This window comes from Diprion similis, chromosome 9 (assembly GCF_021155765.1).
Source record: "Diprion similis isolate iyDipSimi1 chromosome 9, iyDipSimi1.1, whole genome shotgun sequence".
NCBI lineage: Eukaryota > Metazoa > Arthropoda > Insecta > Hymenoptera > Diprionidae > Diprion > Diprion similis.
Window position 1 is genome coordinate 6624587 of NC_060113.1, and position 14890 is coordinate 6639476.

The 14890-nt window shown below is 37.5% G+C and overlaps 2 protein-coding genes across 8 annotated transcripts; one reads left to right on the top strand and one right to left on the bottom strand.

The window, feature by feature from the left end:
* Nucleotides 1-1779: 1779 nt before the first annotated feature.
* LOC124410193 (general transcription factor IIH subunit 2) lies at nucleotides 1780-6301 on the bottom strand. Of its 3 annotated transcripts, none has more exons than XM_046888375.1 (8): nucleotides 6263-6301; nucleotides 4431-4502; nucleotides 3998-4199; nucleotides 3560-3688; nucleotides 3137-3310; nucleotides 2787-3040; nucleotides 2368-2617; nucleotides 1780-1922 (listed from the first exon to the last, which is right to left on the bottom strand). In XM_046888375.1, exons 2-8 carry the CDS (start codon nucleotides 4487-4489, stop codon nucleotides 1782-1784), a joined length of 1209 nt encoding a protein of 402 aa, XP_046744331.1. In that variant the 5' UTR covers nucleotides 4490-4502; nucleotides 6263-6301; the 3' UTR covers nucleotides 1780-1781. The 3 variants fall into 3 exon arrangements, with proteins under 3 accessions (XP_046744331.1, XP_046744332.1, XP_046744330.1); XM_046888376.1 differs by lacking the exon at nucleotides 6263-6301 and adding an exon at nucleotides 5567-5686 and having other exon boundaries at nucleotides 4431-4500; XM_046888374.1 differs by lacking the exon at nucleotides 6263-6301 and adding an exon at nucleotides 5116-5317.
* LOC124410192 (mucin-22) lies at nucleotides 6028-14857 on the top strand. Of its 5 annotated transcripts, XM_046888372.1 has the most exons (11): nucleotides 6056-6484; nucleotides 6913-7013; nucleotides 8587-8729; nucleotides 8850-9090; nucleotides 9242-9423; nucleotides 9550-9689; nucleotides 9851-10072; nucleotides 10228-10310; nucleotides 10390-11658; nucleotides 11821-12873; nucleotides 13217-14857. In XM_046888372.1, exons 2-11 carry the CDS (start codon nucleotides 6959-6961, stop codon nucleotides 13312-13314), a joined length of 3486 nt encoding a protein of 1161 aa, XP_046744328.1. In that variant the 5' UTR covers nucleotides 6056-6484; nucleotides 6913-6958; the 3' UTR covers nucleotides 13315-14857. The 5 variants fall into 5 exon arrangements, with proteins under 5 accessions (XP_046744324.1, XP_046744328.1, XP_046744323.1 ...); XM_046888368.1 differs by having other exon boundaries at nucleotides 6028-6155; nucleotides 10390-12873; XM_046888367.1 differs by having other exon boundaries at nucleotides 10390-12873.
* Nucleotides 14858-14890: the final 33 nt, after the last annotated feature.

Genomic DNA, 14890 nt, shown 5'->3' on the forward strand with positions numbered 1-14890 from the left:
CATGTGCACTTAAGTGAAAATTAACTGCACTCAGAAAATATGAAATAAAAAATGTATGGTTATTCATTTTCTTAACATAAAAACAAAAAACTAACGTGGAAGAAAATTACTTAAAGTAAGATGATTATGAGGAAAATTATTGCATAAAAAGTGATTCGGAATAAGACATGTTCATTTTTAATTTCGCAGAGTAGCAGAAATTTTAATATCCCGCAAAATGTATCTCAATTTTTTATCTTAGAGTTTTTCAAACTTCCGAAGTAACTGAAAATCATATCATAAAAATTACAAAAATTGTTCGGTATAGGTGAACATTAAAAATAGCGGGTGAAATTAAACTTTGTTAGCATTTCAATATGCTACTTTCACATTCAACTCCTTATATTCAATGTACTCAAGAAACAGAACCGAATTTTTTCGCACGTGAACATGCTCCTCGTATACATACTGACTGAATTGTGATGCCACGTTTTTCGACTCCAAATTTGAAAACATTGGTACACGCAACAATGAAAAAGTGTGAAAAAGGAGAAGTTTTTGATTTTCAATTTCAAATGAAACTAATTCTAAATTATAATGAGGTTGTCTGAACTCACATGGCAATAAAGTACAAAGTAGAAGGGAGAAATTCCGTTAAAAATTACTCAAAGCAGAGATCATCTTTGCTGAAAGTAACGTCAAAGAGGATAAAAGTTAATAAAAAAAGAATTTATAAATAGTCCTACCTGCATGAGTCAAGGAGGGAAGAATGCAAGGTCGCAGGTGCAGTGTAGGAACCTGTAAACACAAGCACCAAGTAAAATCATATACTCTTCGAATTGATGTACACAAAATTTTACAAATTGTGCATTTCTCTAATTACCTAATTTTTATTCACTAAAAAAAGAATCAGTAACAAAATTATTATTATTATACATTTTGCTTCGTTGTTATCCAAGTTTTGCACAATTGTAAGCGAAGAATACTTCTGAAGTTTTTAACTTTCTTGGAAATAAAATTTCGAGATGATATTTAATCATTTTTCGTTGCAACGAACGCGTAGAATAAAACTTAAATACTTGACTCAAAAGTAAATAGAACAAGTTTCAGAATAGTGGTTTAAAAAAAAAAAATTAAAAAAAATCCATTTCTTGATACTTTCATGGTTCAAGAATTTCTTACTTCTCTCTTCTTTCTCTGCAATACATTGCCAATATTATTACATCCATGTAAAATCCAGCGGAATCCAGTTGCGGAAACAATGAAACTTTGAAACAAGATACTTCGTGATAATCACGGCTGGAAAAATGAAGTTTGTTACATTCTTCCAACGTTAATGACGGCGATAATCAGAAAGACTGGAAGACAGGATTTCAAGTAATGAATTCTCCGCGAAACCAACTCGTGATTAGTTCACCAGCTTCATTCACCGCAAGGTCAGAATCGCTGTTATTGAACGCGCGTTTGAGCTCATTGCGCAATGCAATTAATTGTCGTGTTTACAGCTGACAAAGGATCAATCATTGCATTGAAGTGCGTTGAAGAGCTGTCAATCGCATTTTACTGACCAGTGACCTTATAGAGAATAGCTGAATACTTCAAAGTAAATAATACAGTATAAGCAATACTATGGATTTTTTTTTAGTAAAAACTTAAAAAATGTAAGGCGTTGTTACAAAAAAAAGTTTTGGTAAACTTTTTTCACTTTTATTTTATCGGTTTGCTTAAGTCTAAGGATAAATTAAATTTGATAAGTATAAAAACCATGTATCACTGTAGATCAATACATTTACTTTTTCGCTCTAATTGATTGGAACTTTCTCTGAAGATATTTGAAACGTATCAGGATTCGTTGCACATCCAGGACAAGTGTGGAGCGTTTCGTGAATAAATATTTCACAGTCCAAACAAAAGCCTTGCTGACATTTACCGCACATGTATACCTGAAACAATAAAGTCATAACGTTTGAGTTTTAAGTATTAGAATGAACATCTCCATGAAGCAAAATACATACGTCATTTATATACCTATGTAATGAACAATTTTACCAATTAAGACAGGTAATTTCAGGGAAAATAGGGGACAACTTGTGAAAATAGGAGAACATTAGGGTTCCAAAAGTTTTGTGCAGTCACAGGAAAAAAACGTTGAGACGATGTTATATTTAATTTCGATGTGGACTTAAATATCTCCAAATATTCAAGTCCACAGATTTTTAATGCAAAGAACAGCATAACAGCCACATTCGACCTGCGAGTCTAAATAAAAACAAGCTAAAGCGTGCTTAAAGGTACATTTAAAGAAAACCTTAGGTTTTACAGTACTTGTAGGGTACTTTTAGCGAAATAGAGAAACCACCGTAAAATCTACAATCGAATGTAACTCACCTTCTTATCTAATTGAGTGAGGACTTTTCTACACCCATAACATATAGAAGGAGATCCTTCATACGTTTCTTCTCTATAGTTTTCAACCGGAAATAAATGGTGATAAGAACGAGCCAAATGAGGAGCTGACACAAGGGTCAGTCCACATGCTCGACATTCGACGGGTAATTCGCAATGTTTACTCAGACATTGTGGACACAAGTATCCAGTTGTCACAAGCTTGCTATCTTCTTCCGAACTTTCACAGTGGCTGAATGCAGGAATAAGAAATAAAAATTAAAACAATCATAATAAAGGTATAAATAAAGATACCTTTGTTCAAATAATTACATAATAAGAAGAATAATATTAATAGGAATGAAAGAAACTTATTTTGACCGTGTAGTGGTCTTGCAAAAATTATAACAAACAGTACTTGCCACATGCACATCGTCATTGGTGTTTCCGCAGTCGAATGCAATGCATGATGAGGGAAGCCCATCTTCACCAGGGCCGAGTCTAATCTGGTAGCAGCTGCTGGTGGATCTACATGAATGCTCAACTGTTCCTTGTAATGCTTGTCGTCTAAAACAACTCCGTGATCGCCACCAGTTGCGGTAGCCAAACGTTTACAGATATGTAATTCAGCAGCCAATCCTATCACACTACAGCGCACTCCTTCAGATTTTAAAGTCTGTAATTAGAATCGTAAGCTGATTATGAGAACATCAAGAGTATTGTTCTTAAAAACATGTTCTACAGTATCACGAATTGCGATACCAAAACGTACTTCTATTGTAGTATTGATGTCCCCTGGGTCACAGGTAGTTAGCGAACCCATCAACACAAGGATTTCCCTACTTGCATGCGACGGCAGCAATTTTAGGGATTTTAGTGCCAGTTCTAGTGAGTTTTGAATCGACGGTTCACCCGTCAAAGCTGTAAGATGCAAGCCCTTCAATTCCTGAGATAGAAAAAGGCAAGTATGCTAAATGTGATAATGAAGTTCAAGATAAAGCTCATCGACATTGATATAAGACTAATAAAGATAGGTACTTTGATTCAAATGGATACAAGATATATTCACGCACTATAAAATGATTCCCAACAGAAAATTTACGCTATTGTGAGGCCTGTGTGATCGTTAATGATAAAAGAACAAGTAGTTGGAGATTTTCGGAGTTTCAAATCACATTTAAGTTTGGCGCAATACCTTGATGTGTTTCTTTGGGTTTCCGGCAAGCTCGCTCAATTTCTCAGCCCGTTTATTCCTTGTTACGATCAAACCAAGTTGACTTATAGGATTTTGATCGAAGAATTCATCAATGAAATCTTCCAAAAGCTGAAATAAAATACTTTTTATGAAATAAAATTGATCTACGATTGCTACATAGTGAAAATCAAACCACTTAAATCAAATCCCTTGAATTTTTGAAACAGATTTCAATCATTTTTTTTGGAGTATGATATAGAATGATTGAAAAAATTCATCAAATACAAATTGAATGCTGAAGCTCGACATGACTGATGAAGAAAATGTGGATTATGCATATCGAGAAGAATGATGGTAATTTCAACTGAACTTTCCCAAACAATAAAACTCCCAGACTACTGTTAGTTTTTAAAGTCTGCTAGGTTCGTGTAAGCCTACTTTTATGGAACAAAGTAATCTCGTTGGTTTCAAGTCCTGATTAGACATAGCTTCCGAACAGTCTAAAACAATGTAAAGATGTCTCATCATTCCCAGCCTTGCACCGCCATGTCTTTCCGACTGACGTTTCCTCTTCGCTCTTTGAATAATATCTGCCACCGCTCCTTCCAACAACCCATCGTCGTCTTCCTTGATCGCCTCCCTGAAGAATTGTAGATACACGGTACTGATATGCTTGCATGTAAAAATATGAGCCAATTTACCAAAGAAAACAATGTTCTGATTTTTGAATTGGTTGATTTAGGTGTGAATCTCCAATTAATCAAGTGTAATCGAAAATTCAATGTTCGGGAACTGAAGGCACGGTGAATTCGTTGATTATAAGTCTTAATTTGGTCGCTAAGCAATTTACCGACATTTCTGAATAGCTTACCATGTTTTCTCATATCCAGTTTCCCACCGATATTCCTTTCCGTCATCCTCGTCAGCCATGGTTTGAATAATTCTAACACATAAAGTGGTTAATGAATATTGCAATTAAATTTTTCAATGTGAAAACAATAAGATTTTTATTAATATTCAAACCAATCTCATTGCTCGAATATTGATTACGCACAAGCTTCCTTACTTTCGACAGAATATGCTCGCCTTAGCTCAAAAATGAAGAAATATACATAAACTATTGTAGCCAAATTAACAATTCACAAGGTATCGAGAACTTGGGGGTGAAAAATTTTTGGTGAACTTATTCCACTGACGTATGTTAATTTTGATACAAATGATATGTTGACCCGATTTGGTAAAGTTTGATCATGGTTTGATCTATACCTGTAAATATATATAATTAAAAAACTTGTTACGCACACACTCATGTGCATTTATAACCTCAAATTTCATGACATTTCAAGTTTTGACCGTTTTGACGAAGATTCGAATACCCGACTGGTCCTTGATTCGTTCTAAAGATTGTTAAACAAGATTCTGTGAAAAATAAGTAAGCATTAGCGCGCAGGTTGGCGCAAATCAAGAAAATTTCAGAGCCATGAGGCTAGTTCGAAGATTGGAAAAATTTTTGTACTGTAACATGGGAATTGGACGGATGGCAAATAATATTATACCTCAAATAATAGTGTCGTTTTCTTAAATAAAAAGGGATACCAGAGTTTATTTCACTTTATTTAGTCCGTGTATTACACAATAGAACAACCAACATGATCAAACATTATTAACAACTTTGGTTATTACGGTGCATGGAGGTTATATTTGTTTATATCGCAAGGCATGCCAATATGGCGGTGAAAAAATTCTACCCAGATTTTTCTATTCATTTTAGGTTTACTCCCTGGTTTACGGCAAGTGGAAATGCTGCGATAATAGTGATAATAACAATGATACTTGTTAATAACAACAGTAGCAACGGATACAGCTACGATGCGTTAAACTGGCGCGAAAGTATAGTCAAATATATAATTTTCCACAACTTATATTTATTTTTGAAACGCCGGGAAGTTCGAGTAAAACAGTGTTTTAGTAATTATACGGATAGATATATCATATCATCCAGCTTCAATCTAACGAAATAATTTTAAGTACTACGTAATGTGTGCGTATCGTTTGAGCAGAGAGATTTTATTGAATAAATGCACCCGGATTATTCAGTGGTTGAACCACGAAAGATGCGAAAAATAATTCTTATAAATAAATTTCAATGGCTATTGATTTTCGAAGCGCAAACTCGAATATTCCAATCAAGATTCTGGCAAATCGAAATTATCAGCTTATGTACTTGGACTACGCACTTGCGGATCCGGCTTCACCAGCGGGAAATTCAAACTCGTTTCTTTGATTGCCGAATGAAATAGCTCTTGCAGATTGATCGACGAACTTTTTCAGGTGAAAAAAGCGAAGGTAAATACTTCGAGTTGCGTGTAGGCCTGAGGAATTTCCCCAAATCTCGCAGTCGTGCTTTCAAACAAAGAAGAAATACATTCCCGCCAAAATTATTGTGCCGCCGTGGCGGGTGAGCGATATAAGCGTTTGGCGCCACCGTCGCGAGACGCGATCGCTGTTTTTGTCCTGAGGATTGACGGGAATTTTCTATAATATCGTAGCTTCATCATACGATTATTATACGCCGGATAGTATTTAATTAACGCGCGTAAGTTTTTCTCAAATAAAAAGTCCCTGAATCGAAATTTACCAATTATCGGACAAGTGTGTTCGAAAATATATATTTGTCAAGAGGGGAAGTGATTCCCTAATTTCCGCGATAGTTTTCATGGTGGAAGAGCCATCTTGACGAGGATCGGCTTGCTCGTGGACGGTGGACGGACTGTAGAAATTCATAGTCGTGTGTTGCTGCAGCGGCGGCAATGGCATCCCGAATAAAATCATCGAAATTAACCTCGGACTACAGATTCCATTAAAACATCGTGCGCCCAAACACCGCCGTTCAATCGGCCCGAAAGACCCACGCTTTACGACCGGGTATTTATTCTCCTCGGCTCTCATATCATAAAAATCCAGCCAAATTTTACGCCACTGGTTGTCGCGTTCGTTCGACTCTACCACGCTCCCCAACCTCCTTGACCACTTTTATGCGGGAATGTCGGATTTCGTTCAAACCCTATTTGTTATGCCTTGCATATTTTTCACACTGTTTTCATTTCGTTTTAACCAATTTTGTATACGAATGCGACTACGTTCCGTATTTCTTTACTGAGCATATACCTATATTAGCTGCAACGTATGTATTTATGAAGAAACTATGAAGCTCAACAATAGATGTTGTACACGAAGAATTACTTGTTCTTTTGTTTTTATATCAAATATAAAATTTTACTGTCATTGTTACATGTCAAATGTATGAGATATAAACCTTCAACCTTATTTCTTAAACCAAGAATTCATTTTAGAAAATAATCGACCTCGAGAGGCATCAAAGACGATAGCCGCAGCAAGATGGAAGGAGGCGATGGCCCTGCGGCCATAAACAAAAATCCTGCTGCAATTAAAGGTAACTTTAACTTTCATTACTGTATGCATACACACAGTAAACCAGGCAGCACGCTGGTACATCATTTTCAAGAACCTGGTGCTCCGGTATCCTATAACGTACAAGGCTCGCAGCAATTCACTTTCCACTCGCCAATTCGCCATTCTTGATGCAACCAGGTGGGTTTACTTTAAAGCAATTTGAGGCAATTTCACTTTTTTATACAAAATTAATGAGAGTGAGTTTCTCATCCCTTATTTCTGAGGTTTGGTTCCATTTTATTCATATTAATGTTAATGTAATGATGAATTTTTTGAAAAACTCGTTATTTTTCAAGTTTAGAATAATTTGAAATTAAGTAAACCGTAATACAGCATCAAATAACTCAGACTCTGTAAATTCAACTTCTCCAGTTATTCTGAAGACACAAAATAGTAATTTTTGTTTCAATGTTTCATTGTACGTTAACGTTACTAACTTCAGCCTCATTTAAGTTTAGCAATTTTAAGTTCAGTTTCAGATAACTGATTATAAGGCTTCCCGAAAACTTGATATTTGGAATGTTTTATCCCAATCGCAACAGTGAAACTGTAGATGAAAAATATCAAGTCTTTCCAATATCCCAATATTGGCAGAAATACACAACAAACTTGATAAGCTTAATGTAATACATGGGAGGAATCTTTCCCCAAGTATCGCCAACTTAGCTAGTGACAATAATTCCTTTAATGTAAAAAGTCATATTGTTTGAGAGCTTGGTAATGTTTAATGCAGCATTCACTCACTGTGAAATTTACAAATTGAAACTAAGAATCGTAGTTTCAAGGTTCATACAATAACAGTAATAGTCGATGTTTTTTAATTGAACGAATGTGCGACAAATCTTACGAGTTACTTTGCCAAATCAAAGTCAAATACTTCACATTTCTAAGATACGTTATCTACCGCATGACCCGGACGTACAATCAAAATTCATTATTCAATAGATATAAATTATATCCAATTTTCTACAGCTGTGCTATTTTTCCTCTAATTAATTTATCAATTTCAATCGATGCTGAACTCACTGAAATGATATTCGGTACTGTAATTTTGGTTAAAAACTGAGTTTGCGTCTTTGTAGGTGTAACCACACGATTTTTCTTATGCTGCCAAAACATAGTCATCGTAGTCTTAAAGTACAGGAAAAATATGATACTTTCTATTATAAAATTTTTATATTTCAGTGGTTAAAATTTATGCCTGGAATTGAATTGTCAATAAAATCCTTGCGTTTATACCTCATCCAAAATACACGTGTTTTGGATATACTCTCAAAATATATTTCTGACTCTTTTTCCTTTAGGGGGTGTGCAGTTCGTCTAAACTGGTTGTAAATTTTTTATCGGATAGTAGCGGCAATACTCAGTACAATTACTACTCGTACAATAAAGTATTTACTGAGAATATAGCTGAAATGCATGTATTTTAAATGGGGAAACGTTATAATCAATGTTTTAGTATTTTACTGGTTCCATTACAGTGTACGGAATAGAAATCTTATACTCAAAGCTATTGTAAAGTCTTGGCCTTAATCGATTGTCATTTTATTCAGTGGCGCAAGAGGAAATGGGAAAGCTCGACGTACTAGTCTGCGGTCAATGTCACTCTGTTTTTCACTTCGTCGAAGAATTCCAGGAGCATCGTACTACCGAAGGAGCATGCTCCAAAGTGTCACATTTTCGTGAAAATAGTAACGTTAGTATACAAGTCTTTCCAAACACTAAATCTGTCCGCAACAATACTACTAAAATAACTGAATATTATCAAATCCTAATTTTTAGAAGAAAAAAAAAACTAACATAAATAATTTTACAGAATGAACAAAAGGCGCAAGTATGGGCATTTCTCCTATGGAAGGATTCACAAATACAGCAGGAAGGAACAGACAGGGACGCAGCCAATTCATGGAAGTTGTATCAAAAATGGTGTAAAATGGATACCCACATTAGAGATTCTTGGATCGCAGCTGGAAAGACTATCCAAACATTTACGAAAATCAGCAACGCTAAAATGCAAGAAGTATCCGTGCGTCAACAGACTACTGTTAATCCCGAAGGTAATTGTAACGATTTACAATATATTTCTTCATTTTATTTATGCGAATCACCTTAAAACTTGAATATTTTGAGTGTATCCTGGAGAAAAATTTCTTAATAATATTGTTGCCTAGTGAGTGTGATAATATTGAAATTAATTTGTACAATCAGGAGTGAAGCGAATGATAGTTCGCAAAGTAATTCGCAATGGACAACCTGACGAAGCCTCAGAGCCTAAGAAGGAAGTTGCCAAGCCTGTTGAGACGAAAACTTTGGTTAAGGTTTCTGAACAGGTAGCGAGTGAGCAAGAGAAGAAAGAAGTACCGCAGCTAAAGCCTCCAATGAAGCGTAAGGTGAGCGAGAAATACAGAGTGAACGAGATGAATTTATAATTCGATGATTGAAATAGTTCTGATCCTCTCGGAGAAATTTGACTGAATTGGACCGAGACGTGATTATTTACGACCTATGCATTCTAGATGAAACCTGCTAAGCTCCCTGGTGAAGAGGACGGCGATTCAAGCGACGAAGAATATGTCGTTGAACGAATTTTGGCCAAAAGATTTAATCCAAAGAAAAAATGCTTCGAATACTTACTGAAATGGGAAGGATTTCCACAGTAAGTTGCTGCTAAAATGCAACATTCAGAAATTTTCCAAGTTTTTGTACGACAAAGTTCTTCAGTTTATTGCCCTATGAATTGTCAGATTTACTTGATTCATTTTCATTCTATACGAAAGTATTCAATTGTTTATACAGTCAATCGTTTCAAAATTGTTGTAGTGAGCAAACCACGTGGGAACCAGCGGAGAATATGGAAGCGTGTAAACATCTTCTTGATGAATTTGAGCGAAGTCTCGCCAAGCAGAAAGAACTCAAGGCAGCACAGCAGCAAGCGGCTGCGTTAAAGTCAGCGGCAGCGCGACCCTCCTTGCCTGCACAAAAACCAACTCCTAAGCCTGAAGCTGGCAAACCTGGTCCAAGTAGTGCTGCCCAAGCAACGTAAGTGTCTGTTTATAATAGGTAGTTATATTCTGTCCATTGAAACTGAACATCAGAATTCCGTTCTCAAGTGTGTTTCGGTTTTTGTATACACAGATTCAAAGGTCATTTAAAATGTTGTCAATAAAGTTTATAACCTTTTATTTGAATTCTAGGAGACCCATGCGATCTAGTAAGTCAAAGGCTATGGACCAAGTCAAGCAGTGGTGCGGCTCGATGAAAGATGAAGATAGCGAACGTGAGTGACAACTGTTAGCTGAATATCTTCAGTCATACGTAGACATTACCTGTAAAATTGAACGAAAATGTTTTTACAGTGCTGGGAAAGAGGCGCATTGCATTTTCGGATAGCGATTCAGAAGAAACTGGTAGCGTTAACGCAAAACGAATGAAAACTGATACTGGTAGTGACGATGATTGGTCGGGAGACTCGGAAGACGAATCCATGGGCCGCAGTGACGTTATACAACGAGCGTTCAATCGAGCAACTGCACAATCGAATGGATCAAATCGCACAGTTGTCTCAGGAACCGACCTTGCAACTTCTCTAGGCCTACAGTCACCAGAGGCACCAAAATCTGGTCAAACTCCAGTCCTAGTAGCTAGTGCTAAAGGCGTCGTCAAAGTTGATCCGAAACAAATGCCAAACCTAACGTCCGGAGTCTATGTAATGTCAAGAAAAGATGGTATAATAAAACTAGACTCATCACCCAGTGGTAAACTTGGTGTTAAAGGATCGCCAACCCCCCAAGGCGTCCTGATGGTACAAAATCGCGATGCTTCTGGAGTGGTTCGTAAGCAAGTTCTTTCTGCTGGACAACCAACTTCCACTATTACGCCAGTGAAAGTTGTCTCAAAGCCCGACGGTAGTCAGGTTGTAACTCAAATGAAGATAGTATCCAAAGGATCTTCTCCAAAGGCCGTAACTACAACGGTACAGAAACAAGAACCCATTAAGATTCAGCCAAAGCCTGAGGTCAACCAACTACAACAAATCCATGTTGTTACCGCTGTACCAAACCTACCGACGATGGGACTGCAGCCCAGAATGAGTGCTGGAATACGGGGGAATCTAGGAACCACGCAGCGTGGCGTTAACCGCCCATTGCTAGCCAGAACACCACTTCGAGGTACAACACCTACTAGTATACTGGGTTCTACGCTTCGTACCCCGGTCAGAGCTCCAGCACCCAAGCAATTGCAGGGACAGCAAAGTAGACAAATGCTTCAAAAGCGTCCATCCACTGGAGCTGTGCAAAGTCCTACATCCGCAGGAAGTCCTAGCCCTGGTACGACGCAAGTAAAACCGAAGTACACTGTACTTAGTGCCCAACCAAAGCAGATGCAGAAGACTGTAGGCAGTCCTCAAGCAAAACAAGGACCAAGACCTCAGCTTGCCAAACAACAGTCGCTGCTTTCACCTCAGCAAAAATTATTGATGGCAAAGAAGAAAGCACAGGAAGCAGCTGGCGTGCACAAACCTGTTCGCGGCCTCTTGGCCGGTGCTCGTGGAACTCCAGGACGTGGAAGAGGTAAAACTGGCGAAGCAGCGTCCGTAACGCCTGGTGCCAACAAACCGAAAGAAAGTAAGCTCGCCGACGGGGATGGTTTGCATATGGAATTTCACGAAGTTGGTTCTGAAGAGAGTAGCAGTGACGGTGAGCCCGAACCTTCTCTTGATTCAGGGCCAATTCCTCCCATTGAACCCGATAGCCCGCCCCGTCCCTTCACACTCTGTCCTCTGACAGGTCGCATCGTGGGTCCGGATGGAGAGCCGGTGGAACAGCCTGCTGAACAAACACCTGAGCCTACCCCAGCTACAACTTCGCAAACTACCGGTGGTACGGTTGCGGTTGCTGCTGTTGCTACCGGTGCCACGGTTGTTACTACCACCACAACCACCACCATAACTGCCGCTGTTGCAGATACTAAAAGCAACATAGTCGACACGACTACTTCAACAACAACCACAACCCCAGCAAGTGCTGAACTGGTTTTACCGTCGCTAGATTCTCTTACCGAAGGTACTGGCATTATGAGGGTAGAGATGAGCCCAGGTGGAACGACGGGCACTATTGTCCAGACTAGCGAAGCGACGCAAATTAACTTATCGGACGTAGCTGTTGCTGCGACTGCTGCTCCAGACCTTCCTTGTCTGGATGACAGTGCTCCTCCCGCTGTAACGGCAACGACTACCTCTGCGTCAACTTCGCTGACAGAATCAACGTCAGTAACCGAAATTCCGGCTGCTACGTCTTTGACTACAACTCCAACTACTACAGCTGCTGTAATTTCTACCACATCTATGACTTCGCCTGCAGCTACAGTGTCGACTTCTGTTACTACTTCTCCGGTTTCAACCGATGAAAAGACTGAAGACAAAGTTGACGACGATAAGAAGGTCGCTGAGGATACGTCTGGCTTAGTAACTATAACCAGTGAAGATGGTGTGGTTTATCAAGTAACTGGTCAAGGCGAAGATGGTCAAACCTTACTAGTTACGCAAGGTGCTGACGGTGAACAGCAGTGCGTCTATGTCACGACTGAGCAACAAGGTGATGATGGTTCCGTGTTGACATTAGACCATGCAGTAGCTGAAGCTGTTGCCCAACTAATGCCGGACCAAGTGAATCTCACCCCTCAGTTCTACGTCAAAGAAGGAGATGCCGAATCATCTGATAGTCAAATGGTAATGTCTATTATGGATAATAACGGCACAGCTGTTGCAGCAGGGCAGGAAGAAGCTGATGGGCAAGCTCAGGTTGTTGCACAAGTCGTACAAGCAGATGAACCTACACCAGGTAATTATCGTTACGTGTTGAAAGACGTTTAATATTTTGCAAAACTATATTCAGATATTTATCTTTTACTTCAAGGTTTTACTACTCCTGAAATATGCATGCTATTGCACTAATTATTTGCAAACACATATCTTACAACAATAGTAATGTTTAAAATTGCGAAATTGATAACGCACACATGCCATAGAAATCATTATATATGAATATTTTGAATTCTGATATCGCTGGACACCCTGTTCACCTTCTATGTATGAATATGTACGATTTAAAAAAAATAGTTTTTTGAAAGTTTATCGTTACTTACAGTCAAGACTGAAATTATTAAATGTGTTGTGGTTCACAGGTGGCACTCGAAGAGTGGTACTACTATTGCCGGATGGACATTTAATGATGACTGAAGTAGACGAAGAGCAGTACGCAGCTTTAGAACTGGACAAGTGAATGGATTTTCATACATTGACATAAATGAAGAGTTGAAGAATTTTAAACCCAGCATAGCGTTATGCCTTGGAATCTGTGTTGACAAAAGGGTAACATGCAAGGGTTGTACATATGTAGAAATACGTTCACTTCGTACGGTAAAAATATGATAGACTTTTCGATTGACCAGACAAGTATAATAATGATTGTGTGGTTGGAGTTTTGTAAAAACAAGTATCAAATAAGACAATCTAGGCTTATAGATTTAATTGATATTATGTTTTAGAAGTTCATGTCTCAATGTGTAACGGTACTTGCTCACTCTTGAGTTTCTATGTCTTTTATGTATAAACATACAGCCGCATCTGCCGTCGAGCAAATAACATTTTAAAATTAATATTATTATCGCTATATCCATAGATTTGCGAAGCATTGTATTTTTAGACTAGTAAAGTATACACTAGGATTTTATATTTATCATATTGAACATCGATTGAAAATTATTTTCCGAGATGGATAATTAATTTGAGTGTATTTAGTAAAGATGTAAATAACGCAGCAGCACATTCGGTTGAATATTTTGTACCGGATGAAAACCCGTACAAAAAATATGGTGTAGTGACATCAAAATGGTATGAAACCAATTTTCAATTGTACCTATGTACTAGTCTCGTACGCCTAAACTTGATTTAACTGAGAACGTGTTGTAATATTTTACACTATTCTTTCATTGATATTTTTTTCTTTCCATTTTTATTTATGGGCAAGAACATCATCGGTGCATATGTATACAGGTTCCTTCCTTCCTTCCTTCCTTCCTTCCTTTCTCTCTCATGGTTTTCTGGGCTATTTAATATTGATTTACAACACATATCCAACTTTACAATGTCAGAAACGCACAGTTAGTTTTACGTTCGAAATGCTCTCGACAACAGAATCGAACAGCTTACCCATTTTAATTAAACTGAAAAATTTCATCCCATTACTTATTGGGTACCCCTTACCTGTCCACCTTGTCCACTTCTGTAGATTCTCCTGCGTAACTTGTTTACGTTCTCTGGCGTATTTTGAGCAAATACGAACTGTGCTGAACACATAAATTACAGATATATTAATTTTGGATACTGCGGTATTAATGATAAAGGTTTTATCATGTCTATGCAGATTGGTAGCTATGAGCAAGTTTGAGGATCGATCCCATTTTTTATTGTGGTTAACATGATAAAGTTGGAGTTATTGACATTACGATATGTGTGTGTAACCCATGGTCTTATCCATTTCTGTTTCATGCACTTAAATTTGGATTAAGCGTACAGTAACCAGTTTCTCATCCAATTGATTGATTGATTGCATAAAAGTAAATAAAATATTAATGGTGACTCCGAAAAATATGATTACGGTATTTACGTATGTACGGATTGAGTGGATGCAGGAAGGTTGCAAGTTTCCATGAAATGTAAGATCCTAGTATTTTACTTACATGACTTCTGTACATAATATTATCATAATACATCTTTATATAGCAATTGTTTTTTTTTGAAATAAACAATATCTACAAAATTAATATGATATCTTAATGTTTTCAACTTTTGTATCA